At 34.7% G+C, this 15,702-nt stretch overlaps 1 protein-coding gene across 4 annotated transcripts; it reads left to right on the top strand.

Moving 5' to 3' along the window:
- Positions 1–4,000: 4,000 nt before the first annotated feature.
- Positions 4,001–10,097, top strand: LOC104587487 (type-1 restriction enzyme mjaxp r protein (DUF668)). Of its 4 annotated transcripts, none has more exons than XR_016077733.1 (4): positions 4,001–4,344; positions 4,433–4,484; positions 4,995–7,007; positions 9,746–10,097. XR_016077733.1 is itself a non-coding variant. In XM_010245128.3 (3 exons), the coding sequence occupies exon 3, from the start codon at positions 5,070–5,072 to the stop codon at positions 6,759–6,761; it is 1,692 nt and encodes a 563-aa protein (XP_010243430.1). In that variant the 5' UTR covers positions 4,151–4,344; positions 4,430–4,484; positions 4,995–5,069; the 3' UTR covers positions 6,762–7,237. The 4 variants fall into 4 exon arrangements, 2 of the variants coding, with proteins under 2 accessions (XP_010243430.1, XP_010243438.1); XR_016077732.1 differs by having other exon boundaries at positions 4,192–4,344; positions 4,430–4,484; XM_010245128.3 differs by lacking the exon at positions 9,746–10,097 and having other exon boundaries at positions 4,151–4,344; positions 4,430–4,484; positions 4,995–7,237.
- Positions 10,098–15,702: the final 5,605 nt, after the last annotated feature.

Here is a 15,702-nt window from a genome sequence, read left to right as displayed (position 1 = left end):
AGAAAAAGAAAAACGTATAAGGGTTATTTGGTTCACGTGGATAAGGGCCTGGAATTGACACATGTTAATTCCGACTATTTGGTTGGACAAAGTTGCAACCTGATTCCTATTCTTACCAAAACGGCATTCTTCCATTGGAGGGAATGACCATGGGCAAAGTTGTTGGTATCCGAATCAACTTGTTGGACCACCGGCTTGGTCAGTGCTATCTAAATTTAACCTATACTGATTATCATGATTGTTGGTGGAGGTTATAAGGCAATAGGGGTGAGTAATAGATCTAAAAAAATGAATAAAAAACCCAGTTAATTGAATATATTGGTTCGGTTTGACTAACCAATATAGAAAATCGGCAATTAACTGAACTGAATGGTGTATATATATATAAGTCAAAGTTATTGCTTTGATCCTTGACCGTTAGGATATATCAACTTCAACTATAAAATATATATCACCACAACTAATCCCAATTAAACGAATTTAAAGTAATTGTTTTAAAATAATATTTCATTTATGCGAGAATTATACATCACAAGGATTTTGAAACCTTATTGTACATCAATTGATACATAACAAATTAGAGAGTTGCTTTTGTCAACTTGTTTGAATGACAAACGTATCTATCTAGGCTATATACAACATGAAGAAAGTTGGAAACAAAGCTCTAATTATCCGCATGAAAGAATACAAAGATTTCAATTTGAAAAACAATTGATTCCATTTCACTTTATAGATGAACCAAACAACATTAATTTGATTTGGACCATTATAGGTCATTTCAATTCCAACTCTAGGGACTTCAATGCCCACCACAAACCAAACAGAGCCTCAAATCTTTATTCAGATAAGAAGAACATGCCCAAGTACTCATGTGTTGTGCACAACTAGTCATGTTTGTGTGGTGTTTTGTTGTTTATTGTGTCATTGCATCGAAGACTTGAGAAAAATAGTTTGAGCATCACAGTACAATGCAATAATTGTTTATTGCATTTTATTCCGCGTAAGCACCACTAGTCGCCACATAGGCAAAAACAGACACAACACCCAAAATATTAAACTGATATTTCCTATAAAAAACACCACTACCAAACATAGAATTTAAGTTATTGCGTGTGTACTTGTAAAAAATAAGTTTTATTTAATATTTATTTTTACAGTTATTTAATCTAGCAATTGTCCATTTGGGTTTTATACAACATAAATTTACACAGTCTTAATTTAATTCGTAACAACATGGAGAAAAATATTAAGAAACGTAACATTACTATTTACTACCATTTTTTGTTCATAATTAATAAAATATTGAAACACTACAAATAAGATTTGTGCTAAATTTGGAAATCAGTGGATATAACTTCAATAATAATAATAATAATAATAATAATAACAATAACAACGATGATGATGGTGATAATGATGATAGATATCACATATAATAAAAATTATACATTTTATATTAATCAAATAAATACCCATATAGGGCCCATAAAAAATGGATGCTCTTGACATGGAGCCCATGAGTTGTGCCCTGTTTATGGGTTGAATATTATTGTGATCCCATCATATGATTTGGATCTTGACCTTTTCCAACTGCATGTGGGCAGGCCATGTGCAAATTAAACAAATATCGAACCCAACCACAAATTAAAAAAAAGGGAGCATACTTGCTTATTTTAGCAATAGCCTTAGCTAATCCATCACTTATACATAAAGGCAAGATTCCACTTCACTTTGCTCGACAGATGACAGTCGTCTCAAACGTTTAAAATCCCACTTTTGTCATGTATTTTATGTTTTCTTTCACTTTATTTTAGCCATTGTTTATAATAATAATAATAATTTATATGTGTGAATATAATATCACATTTTTTTAGATTAAAATTATCCTCTACTTATTTGTTTAAGAAATAGTATAAAAGTCATTTTATTATACTTTTAATGCTAACTTTAATAATTACTAAAATGCCTATATTTGTGTATTTAATAAATTTCTAATTGTAAGAGTTGAAAATGCAACTTCATTAATTAATTTTCACCTCATTTAATCCCCTATTATTAAGTCTTATACTTAAAGATATACAAATCTCATATTCTCTTATTGAATCCTATATTTTTAAGTTATTTTCACTAATAAATGATATTAATTAGATCTATGCCAATATTTTTAATAATATAAATCCATGTATTTTAAAGCTCACTAAAAAATAAAATCATTTTTTATCAAAGTGGTGGCTAAACAATTCAACCATTTTAACCAAATTGATCAACTTATGAAATCGTAGTTAGGTAATAAAATTTAAAAAGTAGAAAGTTACAAAAATGCAAACAAAAAAAACACATGTGTGATATCTTTATTAAGCAAATTAAAAAAAAAGTGTAATAAAAACAATTATTTGTTATTAATAATGAAAATAAAAAACTAACAAAAAATTAATAATAAATAGTTCGATTTTTGGGTTAAATGTGTTAACCTTTAATGCCATATATAATTAATAAAATATAAAAAAAATAAAAAATAAAAAATACATAAATTTTGAAAAAAATGGCAATGGGACTGGTTCGGTGCGAGGATCATATTCTCCATCCCCATCCCTGTCCCCAATCCCCGCCGGGGATAAATATAAATAATGTTTTAAATATATCTTGATATATACAAATAATATCCTGTATTTAATATAAATAATAATTACTATATATAACTGGGGCTGGGGTGGGGTGGAGACCTCAATCCCCATCCCTGGACCCATCGAATTCGGGAAGTCAGATCCTCATCGGGATGGGAAAAATTGCCATCCTTATTTAGGCACATGTACAATATCATGTGGAATAAAAAGTAAATGTAATATATTAGAATTATTTTTAGACACAAAAAAAAATTGTAGAGAAAAACTGAACACATCTATATTTTATATTTACACTACTATTAAAAATATAAATAAGATTATGAAATTTTCTTTTGAATAAAATATTCAATTTTGAATTTAGTCATTATTTAGTTATAAGGTTTAAATTGTAATTTTTTTATACTCAACACAACACACACCAACTTTTCAATAATGGTAACAACGGGATTTAAATCCATGTCTTTCTGGGACTACCCAACTAATATGCCAACCAAGCATCTATTTTGTTGTAATAAATTGAACTGCTACTTTTTATCTTACTCAATTACCACTATTTAAAATTGACTTTTATTTTATAAATGAACACAAGAAAAAAAAAAGATAGACCCAAAAGAGAAAACACTACAAAAATATTGTGAAATTTCATTATTAACTAAAATACTCATTTTTTAATCTAATAATATTTAATTTTAAGATTTAAATTATAAATTGAACAAAAAATACATAAAATAGATAAAACATTAAAAAAAAAAGTCTAACGAAACAAGTAACTTGACCATAACCCAATAAATTGGATTAATGCGGATTTATCACTTAAACCTTAACCCGAGCCACCTAAGATAGAAATTGGATCCCGTGCATATTCCTGTAACCAAACAATTCCCCCAACCCTTACCCCCCCACGAGAAATAATTCCCCAATGGTTGACATTCCTTTATTGGGTTCACGGGTGTATTGAGAGCTACATACTCGCTTCATTAATTAATAACCCGACCCGGTAACAAACAAAAAGAACAGTAATAAAATAACCAAATAGACAAGCCATAAATAACCGCATCACAGCAGGCTTCAACTTATGTCTTATTTATAGTGCTCGGGGACCCACTTCCACAGTAACGTTTCAGCATCTCAACCATTTGATCTAAACTATTATTTGTTTAGCTGCAATAGATTTCATATCAACCATTTGATTCATTAATCTGCATGACACGTGGCAGATCAAGGCAGCTTATCACGAGGGACCCACATTGATGGATTGTTAAATCACAATTTCCTCGAACCAAGCGCAGCATTAATTAGTGAAACTCTTTGTGTTTTACACCGTAACATCCGGAGGCACAAACCGTATATTTGTCTCTCTCTCTCACACCTACATCGCCTGCCGTCGTCCTCCGTCTGTCCGTATCGTCCGTCCAACGCTAGCCTTGGCGCGGCTATCTGACGCCGGTGGTGCGAAGTGTAAAACTGTTAAACGCTTTCCGCTGTATTTCCGCCTACATTTATCGACCACAACGCGTCACGCCGTCACCTTTCCTTATTTATGCGCTTTTCACTCGTTTACGATTTCGGCTTTGGTTTAATGTAGTTCACACGAGAGAGAGAGAGAGAGAGATGGCTGAGTCACTGCCGCAGCTTCCGAGCTGCTTCCTTGGACTTCATAGAAGAATAACCGACCACTGCTGTAGCCTTTTTCGTCTGCTGGGTTTCCAAATGTTTTCAAGTAAATCTCATTTTGTTTTTCATTTTTTATTTTTTGTTTTTTTTCTTGCTTTCCTGAATTCTAAGGTGAGATTCGTTTGGTGAAGGAGGATTTGGTATTGTTGAGTAGAGATTTGCTGTTCCTTCTTCTTCAGAGCATCGGTGAGTTTCCAATTTTTGATTCAATTCCTTTTTTTCTTTTAATTTCTGAAGAAAATAGGTTTGATTTTTTGTGCTATTGTTGCTTCCAAGCTGGTATTTGTACGAGATTCTGCAGGAAATTTCGGGCTAGGGTTTATGTATTGATCTACGTGTTTTATGTGTTCAATGTCTGATGGTTATACAAATCACGGGATTTAGGTGGAGAATAAGAGTTAGGTTTCTGTCATTTTCTTTTGCAGCTCCAACATTGTGTTTTCAAACTCCCATTTTTCTTTTTTTTTGTTCTTTTTTTTTTAAGAAAAGGGATTTTTTTCGCTACACATCTCTTCTCCCGAAAGTCGAATTTCCATGCCCTTCGGTCTTTTTATCACCGATTATTGGTTTTGTGAGTGGAATTTAGTTATCTAATAAGTAATTCCAGTGGCTCGTGTCTCAAAGAGCGATGTTGATTTGGCTGTGTAGTTGTTGCTTCAATTGTTTGATTGTTGTTATCTATGGGTTTTGATGCAGAATCCGTGAGATCTACAACGGAAAGTTGGTTAGAAATTATTTGTTTTGCATTTATTATTGTCGTTTTGGAGCGAGATGGTTACCGAATCGTGGTTTAGTAGTTTGTGGAGGACGTCGAGGAAGACTGCATCAGAACCTCAAAAGGCTGTAATTGGGGTATTGACATTTGAAGTTGCAAGCTTGATGTCAAAGGTGGTTCATCTATGGCAGTGTTTAAGCGATAAGCATATTGTTGGGCTGAGGGACGAGATTATGAATTCGGTTGGGGTTAGGAAGCTGGTGTCGGATGATGACGAATATCTTGTTGAGTTGGTCTGTGTAGAAATAGTTCATAATTTGGGATTCCTAGCTAGATCTGTTGCCAGGCTTGGAAAGAAGTGTACTGACCCTGTCTTGCAGCGCTTTGAGAATGTCTTTGATGACCTGGTCAAGAATGATGCTGATATTTATGGCTGGGAATTCACGTTGAAGAAGATGGAGAGGAAGGTTAAGAAAATGGAGAAGTTCATTGCACTTGGCTCAAATTTATATCAGGAGCTGGAAGTTCTTGCTGAACTGGAACAGACCCTGAGGAGAATGCAGGCCAGTGAGGAGCCTAATAAGTTGAACTTGCTTGAGTTTCAACAGAAGGTTGGGTGGCAGCGGCAGGAAGTGAAGACTCTTAGAGAGATTTCTCTCTGGAACAGGACCTATGATTACACTGTTCGCCTTCTTGCAAGGTCACTTTTCACGATATATGGGAGGATCAAATGTGTCTTTGATATTAATCAGACAGTAGCAGTGGATGGAATTAATCGCCCCAAACTTGGAAATACTGATAGTCTTTCTCGCAGCCACTCCATTGCTGCCTTGTTGCAATCATCAGTTCACCCATCAGAGATTAATAAAGCCAGATTTGCTTCAGGTCCTCTACATAAGCTAATTACTAAATCAGGGCCTATTTATGGCATAAATAAGTCAAACAACCGGCAACAGCAAGCTGTTGATCATTCATCTAACCTTAATCACAAGATCACACACCAGAAAACAAGGAGGTTGGCTCCTGTGGGACCATTTAAGGGATGCATGATGGCTGGAAATGTTTCTCCTGTGGTGCAAAGCTGCAGACCTGTAAATAGTGGCTACCTAAGGTCAAATGGTGTTCATTCAGGACTTCTTACCAGAACGAATGCTACTGATGGAGAACTGCCTAGTCATGGAAATACACTTCACTGTTATCTGACCCTCTTCAGTTCTAAGCATAGCTCATTAAATGCTCCTCCATCAACTCTTGGTGCCTCTGCATTAGCACTCCATTATGCCAATATTGTTATTGTAATTGAGAAGCTTGTGGCTTCTCCTCATTTGATTGGTCCTGATGCCAGAGATGATCTTTACAATATGTTACCAACATGTATAAGAGCAGCCTTAAGGTCAAGGCTAAAGTCATATGCTAAGAGCTTGGCTTCTTTTTGTGATGGTGTTCTTGCAGAAGAGTGGAAGGACGCATTGGCAAGGATTTTAGAATGGTTGGCTCCACTTGCTCATAACATGATAAGATGGCAATCTGAACGAAATTTCGAGCAGCAGCACTTAGTTTCCAGGGCAAATGTTCTTTTGGTACAGACACTCTACTTTGCAAACCAGGCAAAGACAGAAGCCGCGATTACAGAGCTTCTTGTAGGTCTGAATTACATTTGGAGATATGGAAGGGAACTTAATGCAAAAGCTTTACTGGAGTGTGCTAGCAGCCGAACCTTTGATGATTATTTAGATCTGAAGGGATAACAATATTTCAGCCCTAGCCTTCGGTTGGTTTCCAACATATTTCTGGGTGCCTCATAAGATGACAAGTTAGTTATTTCACAAATTCTGTTTGGATAGAAATCTTAGCAACATTTGGTCTGTGAAGAGGTACTCTGTCTTTGGATGCTGTTTGGCAAGTACTGATTTTTTGCTGGGATGAGTACGGAGCAAAATTCTTGATTCTTCTGGATGCCTTAGCATCAAGAAGTCATTCGTCCAGCAGTTAAGGTATAGTTTCAGCATCCCAACTTTTTCCCATCAAGAAAAGTACTATCTTTTGTTTTTTCTTTGGTTGTTAGAATTGGCGCTTACAGCCACTGCAAAGTGAAGCACAAATTGATGTTTGTACCATTAAGCTCTTCACGTTCTCCTGAAAGTTGTATACCAATAGTAACAGTCGACATATCTGTAAATTTATCATATATAGACGACTTTATAGATTATTTGGAAAGCTTCAATCAGTTTTGCAGTTTTACATGGATGTGTTGTTAATGAATCTGTGCTGCATAATAGAGCAGAGGTTTCAGTTTGTTGTGTAAGTTTGTTTCCATGTACTGATAACGCTGTCCTGGTTGTCATGTGAAAAAAAAAAAAAAAAACTGGAAACTAATGTTTTGGTATGATACAAAAATTTAACTTGAAACAATTTTTGAGTTTAGTATACAGCATACTTACAGTATACACACACTTCTAATTAAATTTTAGTACTCTAATCTACTTTAAAAAATGATCCCTGTCCTTTCATCCATAATATATTCATGGATTAATAGGTATGCTGCACACTGTCAAACAATTAATCAATGAATCTTCCAGTCCTGGGATAAATGTGCATCTTTGTGTTTCCATCAAGATATTGTATTTATGAATTTGTTAAAGTTAGATATGTATTTTATATTTTTATATTGTATGCAAACATTTTTTTTGTTCTTTTGCAGTTTTGTTAATAGGAATTTCCATTTTGTTGGAGCCTGGAGGTATTTTATTTTGTATTCAAAGTTCAATATATTTTTTAATCATTTTGTGTATAAAATCAGTGCCAGTTTTCATTTTACATTTGAAGTATTTCAAATCCCTTAATTTGCCACCAAATCTCGCAAGACCTAAAATACATATCAGAATAAGGTAGAGACCAGAGGTTTGTAATGAAAATATATTAAAGTGGAAGAGATGGAAGATATAATAAGCAAGTCTATGCACATTGGAAGGCATAGATTAGGGTTCGAATGAGCCTTTTTTTTGGGAAATGGATTAGCAACATCTGAACAGGACATATACCTTAACATGCAGTCTCACAGCACCTGTTATTCAATGTTTATTGTTTTCTTTTTTTTTTTTGATAATTTCAATGTTTATTGTTTTTACATAAGGCGCTTACATGATCATGGACTTCATCAAGTTAAAATTGTGTGTTTTCTTTACAATTTAACTAGAGAATGGAAACTATTAGAAATGATCACTTTCTAGTTATTACCCTCAATTAGGAAACCTAAAAAATGAAACAAAACAGTTTGAAGACTGAAAAAAAAAATGATGTTGAACAACAGACTTGTGGTTCAACATATAATCACAATATGTTGGCTACTTCTCAGCCCTCTCTAATGAATTCATTTTTTATTTAGTCCTTTCTGGTCTTGCCACTTCCATCTCAACATATTGATCTTAACTACATATTTTTTCAAGCATGTTTCTTGATTGCCAAACATCTATTCCACATAGTAATTATCAAAAAAAAAAAACATCTATTCCACATAGCAATGTTGGTCTTATAATTGTGTAGAATTTTCCTTTCAGGGTCTGTTTGGTTCACAGTCAGAACCGGAATCGGAATTGGAATGGTCTATTCCCATAGTCTGTTTGGTTCAGACAGGAATGAGAATGATAATTGGAAAATGGGATTTCGTTCCCAAGGGAGGAGGATGGAATGGTCATTCCCTCAAATGGAGGAATGCCATTCCACCAGGACTGGGAATGGGTTTTCGATTCTGCCCAACCAAATAATTGGAATCAGACTAGCCTATTCCAAATCTGATTCCAGACCCCTATTCCCACGAACCAAATGGGGGCTTAGTTTTTATTGGTATGTGAATCAAATTTCACCTCTCCATTTCAACTACCTTACTAATTCTTTTCATAACATGTTATTCTCCCTCATTGTGAATGGTTGATCCAAGGTACTTGAAGTAGTTAGTTTAGGGTAATTTCCATCATCAATCTTAATTGCACTATCGTTGCTTCTATTAAAATTGCAATATATGTATTTTTAGTTCCACTTTTCTTAAATTGATTCTAAAATATGTCTGCTGGTCTAGCTTTCCATTCAGCTATCTTTATCATCAGCAAACAACATTACCATGAGACCTCCTCTTATAAGTGTTCTCATTCCGGGGAAAGGATGTAACTTTGCTAAATATTAGGCAAATAATGCAAATTAAGGGCCTTATGCTGTCCCTACGAATATTGGAAACATGGGGTCCAACCTTTGCAACTGCAGGCATGGTGAGGTGTTTGGACCTCATATTCACCCTGCTCCATCCCACCCTTCACACCCCCTGATATGTAATACCAAAAAGCAATTTAACGGGCCATGCCGCAAGCAAGCTTAGTCTCGTAGTTGTTAGTTGAGGCTATTCTTGTGGGGTGTGCCTTGTCTGAATCCAAACGCGCATCACCTGGCTTATTGCTACGTTTTGATGAATCAAACCTTAAATTTGATGTTGACACATAAGTTACTATTATCGTGATGTATAACTGTGATGTCAGAAACAGCTTAGTTTATGTAGGGATTAATGTGCAAGCCCGCAATATGATATGCTAATCAATTGTGTTGATGGGCATTTTTTTAACTACGTTTGTATATTCTTGTATATTATGTTTTTCTTTTATGTTTTTATAAAACTGGTGTTTCACTTCTTCGTTCAACACTTATCTGAGAGTGTTTCTCTTTATTTGTGCTTCTTGCTTCGCAGAGATGGCATGGATGATGGAGAATATTTGAAAATCTTGAGCTGTATCCAAAAAGATGGTGTTGCCTTGCAGTTGTGTTTTGGGAAAGGTTCGAAATTTTGATATTGGGCTGTATCGGCCAGTAAGTATTATATCAGGGGCTTTCTGGTACAGTGTTTTGGGGTTTAACCCGGTTTAGGGGTATACAAGCCTTAAACCGATCCTTCTGAATCAGGTTTTAAAAAAACTAAAAAAAAAAAAGAGAGAGAGAGAAATGAGCTTCGATACAGGCCAATACGTCCCTACCAGCATATCGATTGTATCGATATTTTGAACCTTAGTTTTGGGTTTATCAATACAATTTTGTGAGAAAAATGCATTGCCATGTCATATATGAATGCCATTTCAACTAGAAAAATGCATTCATTAAAAACATCGAAGTTTACTTTTGGATAGAAATAGCAAACAATTAAGTCAAAACATTTGAGTAAAAAAATCTCTCACACAAATTTGTATTGATCAACCCAAGTCCCAAAATGCAATCACGATGCAATGCCACTGTACCAAACACCTCCAAAGTTTATAGTTTCTGTCATACACGATGAGCCTTCTTATTTGTACCATTTTACATGTAAAATGAAGAGATTCCCATGGATTATGCAAGTATATATAAAGGGATACATATCGCCATAGTGTGAAGTGTCCTGGAGTGGGTTACCCATTGCTAAAGTGAGAGCTGACTAGACTCTAGAATGAAGCCGCTAAGATGTTGGTTACGAAAAAGCATGGTGGTATGTTATAGTCTTAAATGTTAAAGTGTTTGGTTTGAAGGTCCATATTAGCTACACAATCAACCCGAGTTTCCCCATTTGCATGATGGTCCACATCGATTGCACCATTCTACTCAAAAGATGCTATTTACCAACATCCGAATTATAAAATTTGACTACAACCATGGTTCCAAATATTGGAAACGCCAAGTATATTAGAAAATACAATTTTAAGAGTTGTATTATGATATGCCTTGAATATTTATGTGTCTGGAGAAAAATTAAGATATGCATGGAAATACTATAAATATTTTAATAAATCATAAAAAACATCAATAACACTAACAATAAGGTCTTAATGAGATATACATACATTAAATTAATATATTTTAATGTTTTTTAAGAAATGCATTGCAGTCAATTATAATTTCATTAAAAACCCTATGTTTAACTAAATTTATAAATTATAATTCTTTAGTTTTTAGGGATGGAATAAACCCAACTATCATATCCAACCATAAAGCATGCATTGGCACAACTTTAAGTGAATATATAATTAATAATTTTTCTTATTTAAATAGTTACTACTTATTTTTTATTTTCAAAAGTTATAAAAAATGAAAACTAAATAAACATCCTATAATATATTCAAACAAATTATTGAAGAAGAAATCTTCAATTTCTCTATGGATATTGTTAATGTCGAGTATATAGGGGTATTTTTGTCTTTATGCTTATATTGAGGTTGTTGGTGTGTAAGATTATGTTAGAACTAGTCTCCCTCATTTAAGTAGGGGCACATGTGTCTTTTCCATTATGTTAGTAATATAAAACACATATGGCCGAATGGGAGAAGTAATATTTTCTCTCGTTCAAACCATAACTTTCTCCCCCTCTCTTCTCTTCTTTTCTTCTCCTTTCTCTCTCTCTTTCTTTCTTCTTCCTTCTTCTCTCTTCTCGATTGTTATCAGACTAACAGGACTCAAGGGAAGGCCGAATCATAATATGATAATTGAGCTAAACTAAGCAACTTAGATCTGCCTAGATTTATGTTTTCTGGGCACCCAATTTAGGGTTTTCTTTTGGTTTCCTTGCCATCAGTTGGAGATAAGGGAAATGGTTGAAAAGGAGTGGTCACCCTCTTCCCTTCTAGGTTTCTATGCCTCTAGTTGTGTTGTTCGTGGTTGGTTGTTGTGGTTTCTAATAAGCCCTCCCCTAATGTTCCCAAACCCTTTTGGAGTGATGCGGTGCTTATTTCTTACTTCTTGATTAATTGGATGCCCACGTCTATCATTGATGGTCATTCTTCATTCATTACTTTGTTTACTACCTTGTCTTTGTTTCCTCATTCTCCTTGGGTTTTTTGGTGTGTTTGCTTCGTCTATAATCTGGGCCACGGGAGGGGCAAGTTAGATGCACTATCTGTTAAGTGCATATTCCTTGGTTATTCCCAGACTCAAAAAGGGTATAAGTGTTATCATTTTAATTCTCGATGTTCCTTTGTGTGTGTTGATGTTATCTTCTTTGAGTTTACTTCGTTTTTCTTGGGGTCTGGTGATGTTTCTTCCTCCTCATCACCTCATCATTTTCCTCTTCCTCTTCTAGTTGTGGATTTTGTTCATCTTGTTCCAACTGTGACCAAGTCCTTGCCTCCGGTGCCACTACTTGTTGAACGGCCACTTATCTGTCAAGTGTATACACATCGCCCACGGGAGGGACAAGTTAGATCCACCCCCGTCAACGTCGATTGATCCGGAAGTTGTCCCCACACTAGCCCCATCCCCAATATCTGATATTGATCTTCCCATTGCCTTGTGGAAAGGTAAACGCACTTGTACCCTTCATCTTATTTCTAATTATGTTTCATTCACTCACATTTTTGTTTCCCATCGCCAGTTTATCTCTTTGTTATCCTCTATTGTTGTCTCTAAGAATGTCAAATAAGCCTTTGCCTCTACAGGATGACACCGTGCAATGGAATAAGAACTCTTAGCTCTAACTCATAATCATACTTGGGACCTTACCAATCTTCCTCCTAGGAAACAAGCCGTCAGTTGTAAGCGGGTTTATACTGTTAAATACTTTATGGTAGTGTAGAGCGGCTGAAAGCTAAATTGGTTGCAAAAGAGTACTCCAAAACCTATGGTATTGACTACACAGTGACATTTTCCCCGATTGCTAAGATTGGTTCGGTTCGTGTTGTGTTATATCTTGCTGCTATGTATGATTGGCCCCTCAATCAGCTTGATATCAATAATGCCTTCTTGCATGGTGATTTACTCAATGAGGTTTATATGGAACAACCACTAGGGTTTTGTTGCTAAGGGGGAGGATGGTAAGGTATGCGGACTAAAGAAGGCCATTTATGGGCTTAAACAGTCACCTCAAGCATGGTTTGGTAGGTTCAATACCTAACCATTACTCAACTAGACATTTCATTTGCGATTAATGTGGTAAGTCAGTTCATGCAGAAACCTCTGATTCCTCATTATGATGCGGTTCTAAGAATTGTAAAGTATTTAAAGGGGGCTCCTAGTTATGGTTTGATATACAAAAGTGGTAGAAAGCTTGAAATATAAGGATATACTGATGCCGATTGGGCCATTTTTATCTCTGATAGGAGATATACCATAAGCTATTGCACTTTTCTTGGGGGTAATCTGATGACATGGAAAAATAAGAAACAGACAATTGTGGTGAGAAACAGTGCGAATACATAATATAGAGCTATGGCACATACTAATTGTGAATAGTGTGGCTAAGGAATCTTTACAGGAGATGGGGTACAATGTTAACACTCCAATGAAGCTCTACTGTAACAATAAGCTGCAGTTCATATTTATTCTAATTCGGTATTTCATTAAATAACCAAGCACATAGAAATTGATTGTCACTTTGTGAGAGATAAAGTGTTGAGTGGAGTGATAGACACTGCATATGTTAACATAGGGAACTAGTGGGCAAACTTATTTACTAAAGGGTTGGGTCGGGGAAAAGTGAACTACATATGTAACAAGATGTGATTATATGATATATACTCCCCAGCTTAAGGGGGAGTGTTAGTGTCGAGTATATAAGAGTATTTCTGCCTTTATGCTTATGTGTAAGATTATGTTATAATTAGTGTCCCACACTTAAGTTGGGGTTCATGTGTCTTTTCCATTATGTTAGTAATATAAAACACATATGGCTGAATGTGAGAGGTAATATTTTATCTCATTCGAACTATAACTTTTTCTCCCTTTATTCTCTTATTTTCTTCTCCTTTATATCTCTCTCTCTTTCTTTTTCATTATTCTCTTATCGACTGTTATCAGACTAACAAGACTCGAGGGCAGGCCGAATCATAATAGATATGATAGATCATCTATAGATTTATAATATATTTGGTCATTGTGCTTAGATCATAAAATAAAATTAATTATTATTATTTTTTTTTAAATAAAAAAAAGAAACAAATGAAAATTTATTGAAGAACAAAAATCAATTACTTTATGGATATGATAGATAATGCATGTATCTAAATAAAAAATACATTTTAGAAATCACAAGATATTATGAAATATTGAAAAAACTTATTTGTATATTTTTTTTCCATAGCATATTGATTGATAATACACCCTAAATTCATGCTTTATACTGCTCTAACATGGTGAAAAAAGGGCAGTGTGACCAATTTTTCCACCGTATCTCATGTTGAATTTTAAAATGTACGGTACGATACCCCTTGGCTGGGTGTATCATTTCAAAATTTGAAACATTTACTACAACCCCATCCACTGAGATCTCACTTGCATGCAACTTGTGTACATTGCCAACCAATCACTGCCATCATCAACTTTCACCTCCCAAATATCCCCAACCTTATTTTTCCTTGTATTTTTTGAATGTATTTATAATATATATATTTGTATTTGCACTTTTTTCCAATTTGAGCCTAAAAGGCACCTTTTTTTCCCACTTGACATTACTATGCTGTTGCAAATCATCCTTCACACCCATTCCGTCATCTTCATCCCCAAATCATCTGAAAATAAGGTTCTCAATGGGCCGAATATTGGTTAAATATGATAAATTCCAATACGAGTCTATTACAAATGACCTGGTAAATCCAATTCTGTTGAACTCTTTAGACCATCTTCAACTAGTCCAATTCAATGTCTAAACCGTCCAATAAGTTAAAGATATTTTTGTTTTAGATTTGTTCCAACTCATACATATTCAAGTGACACTTATATTCTCACATACTATTAATTAATGGACCGAATATTGGTTCAATCCAACCCAACCCAATCCAATCCAATAAACACCTTGGACTATTAAGTATATATTGGTCCAATTCAATGCATTTACAGTCTGTCCAATCTATCCAAATTGATTTGAATTTGAAAGGAGTCCAACTAAAACTAGTGCGTTGACACCCTAATCCAAATGTGTCCGCCAATCTATCATCTTCATTTCCATCATATTCAACCAATTTGTTATCCGATTAGAATACTTGGACAACCAATGACAAAACTTTCATATACAAGGTAGAACAATCCGAACTTGTTTTTACTCAATGGGACTACATAATGAGAGTAGCCCATTCCCCAAAACCATAACTACAAAAACCTTCACAACATTGTTTGACCAAGCCTCTGCTACAACCAACACGAGACCTTACCAATTACCAAGTTGTTAAATGATGATATAATTGGATTTTTTTTCAACCCTAATTATCAACCATCATAAATTAGCCACCTTGTTCCACCCAAAGTGAGTAAGGCCAACTCCCTATTCTTCACCAAACACTCTCAATCAAAAGGAAGGAGAAAAAGAATACATCATTTATTTTATTATTTACTGTTGAGGGCATTAGGAGTGTAAAATGCAAAAAGTAATTTCAAGCCAGATATACATATTTTGTTTCTTTAAAAAAATAAGAAAGTTCTATTTTTTTTTGGGTTTTTAAAAAATAGGAGAATTCCAATTATTAATTGGTATGGTCAATTTCTAACATATTACAAACTTACTCGTGCCATGTTCCAATGAAAGGAGCGGCTTAGGTAAGATGACCGTTAAACTTAAACAAATGCAGTTGGGCCCCTTGTTCATTCCTTTCTGTATACTTTGAAATGAACCCGGGTGATGCCAAACGAATCAGAGGATTTTCCCGCCACTTGCTCGTACCAACAAAGTTAATACCAGTCCCGTAAGCCACCAATAGC

This window comes from Nelumbo nucifera, chromosome 6, assembly GCF_055504915.1.
Source record: "Nelumbo nucifera cultivar China Antique chromosome 6, China Antique-T2T, whole genome shotgun sequence".
Lineage (NCBI taxonomy): Eukaryota > Viridiplantae > Streptophyta > Magnoliopsida > Proteales > Nelumbonaceae > Nelumbo > Nelumbo nucifera.
This window is presented reverse-complemented; position numbering and strand designations above follow the sequence as displayed.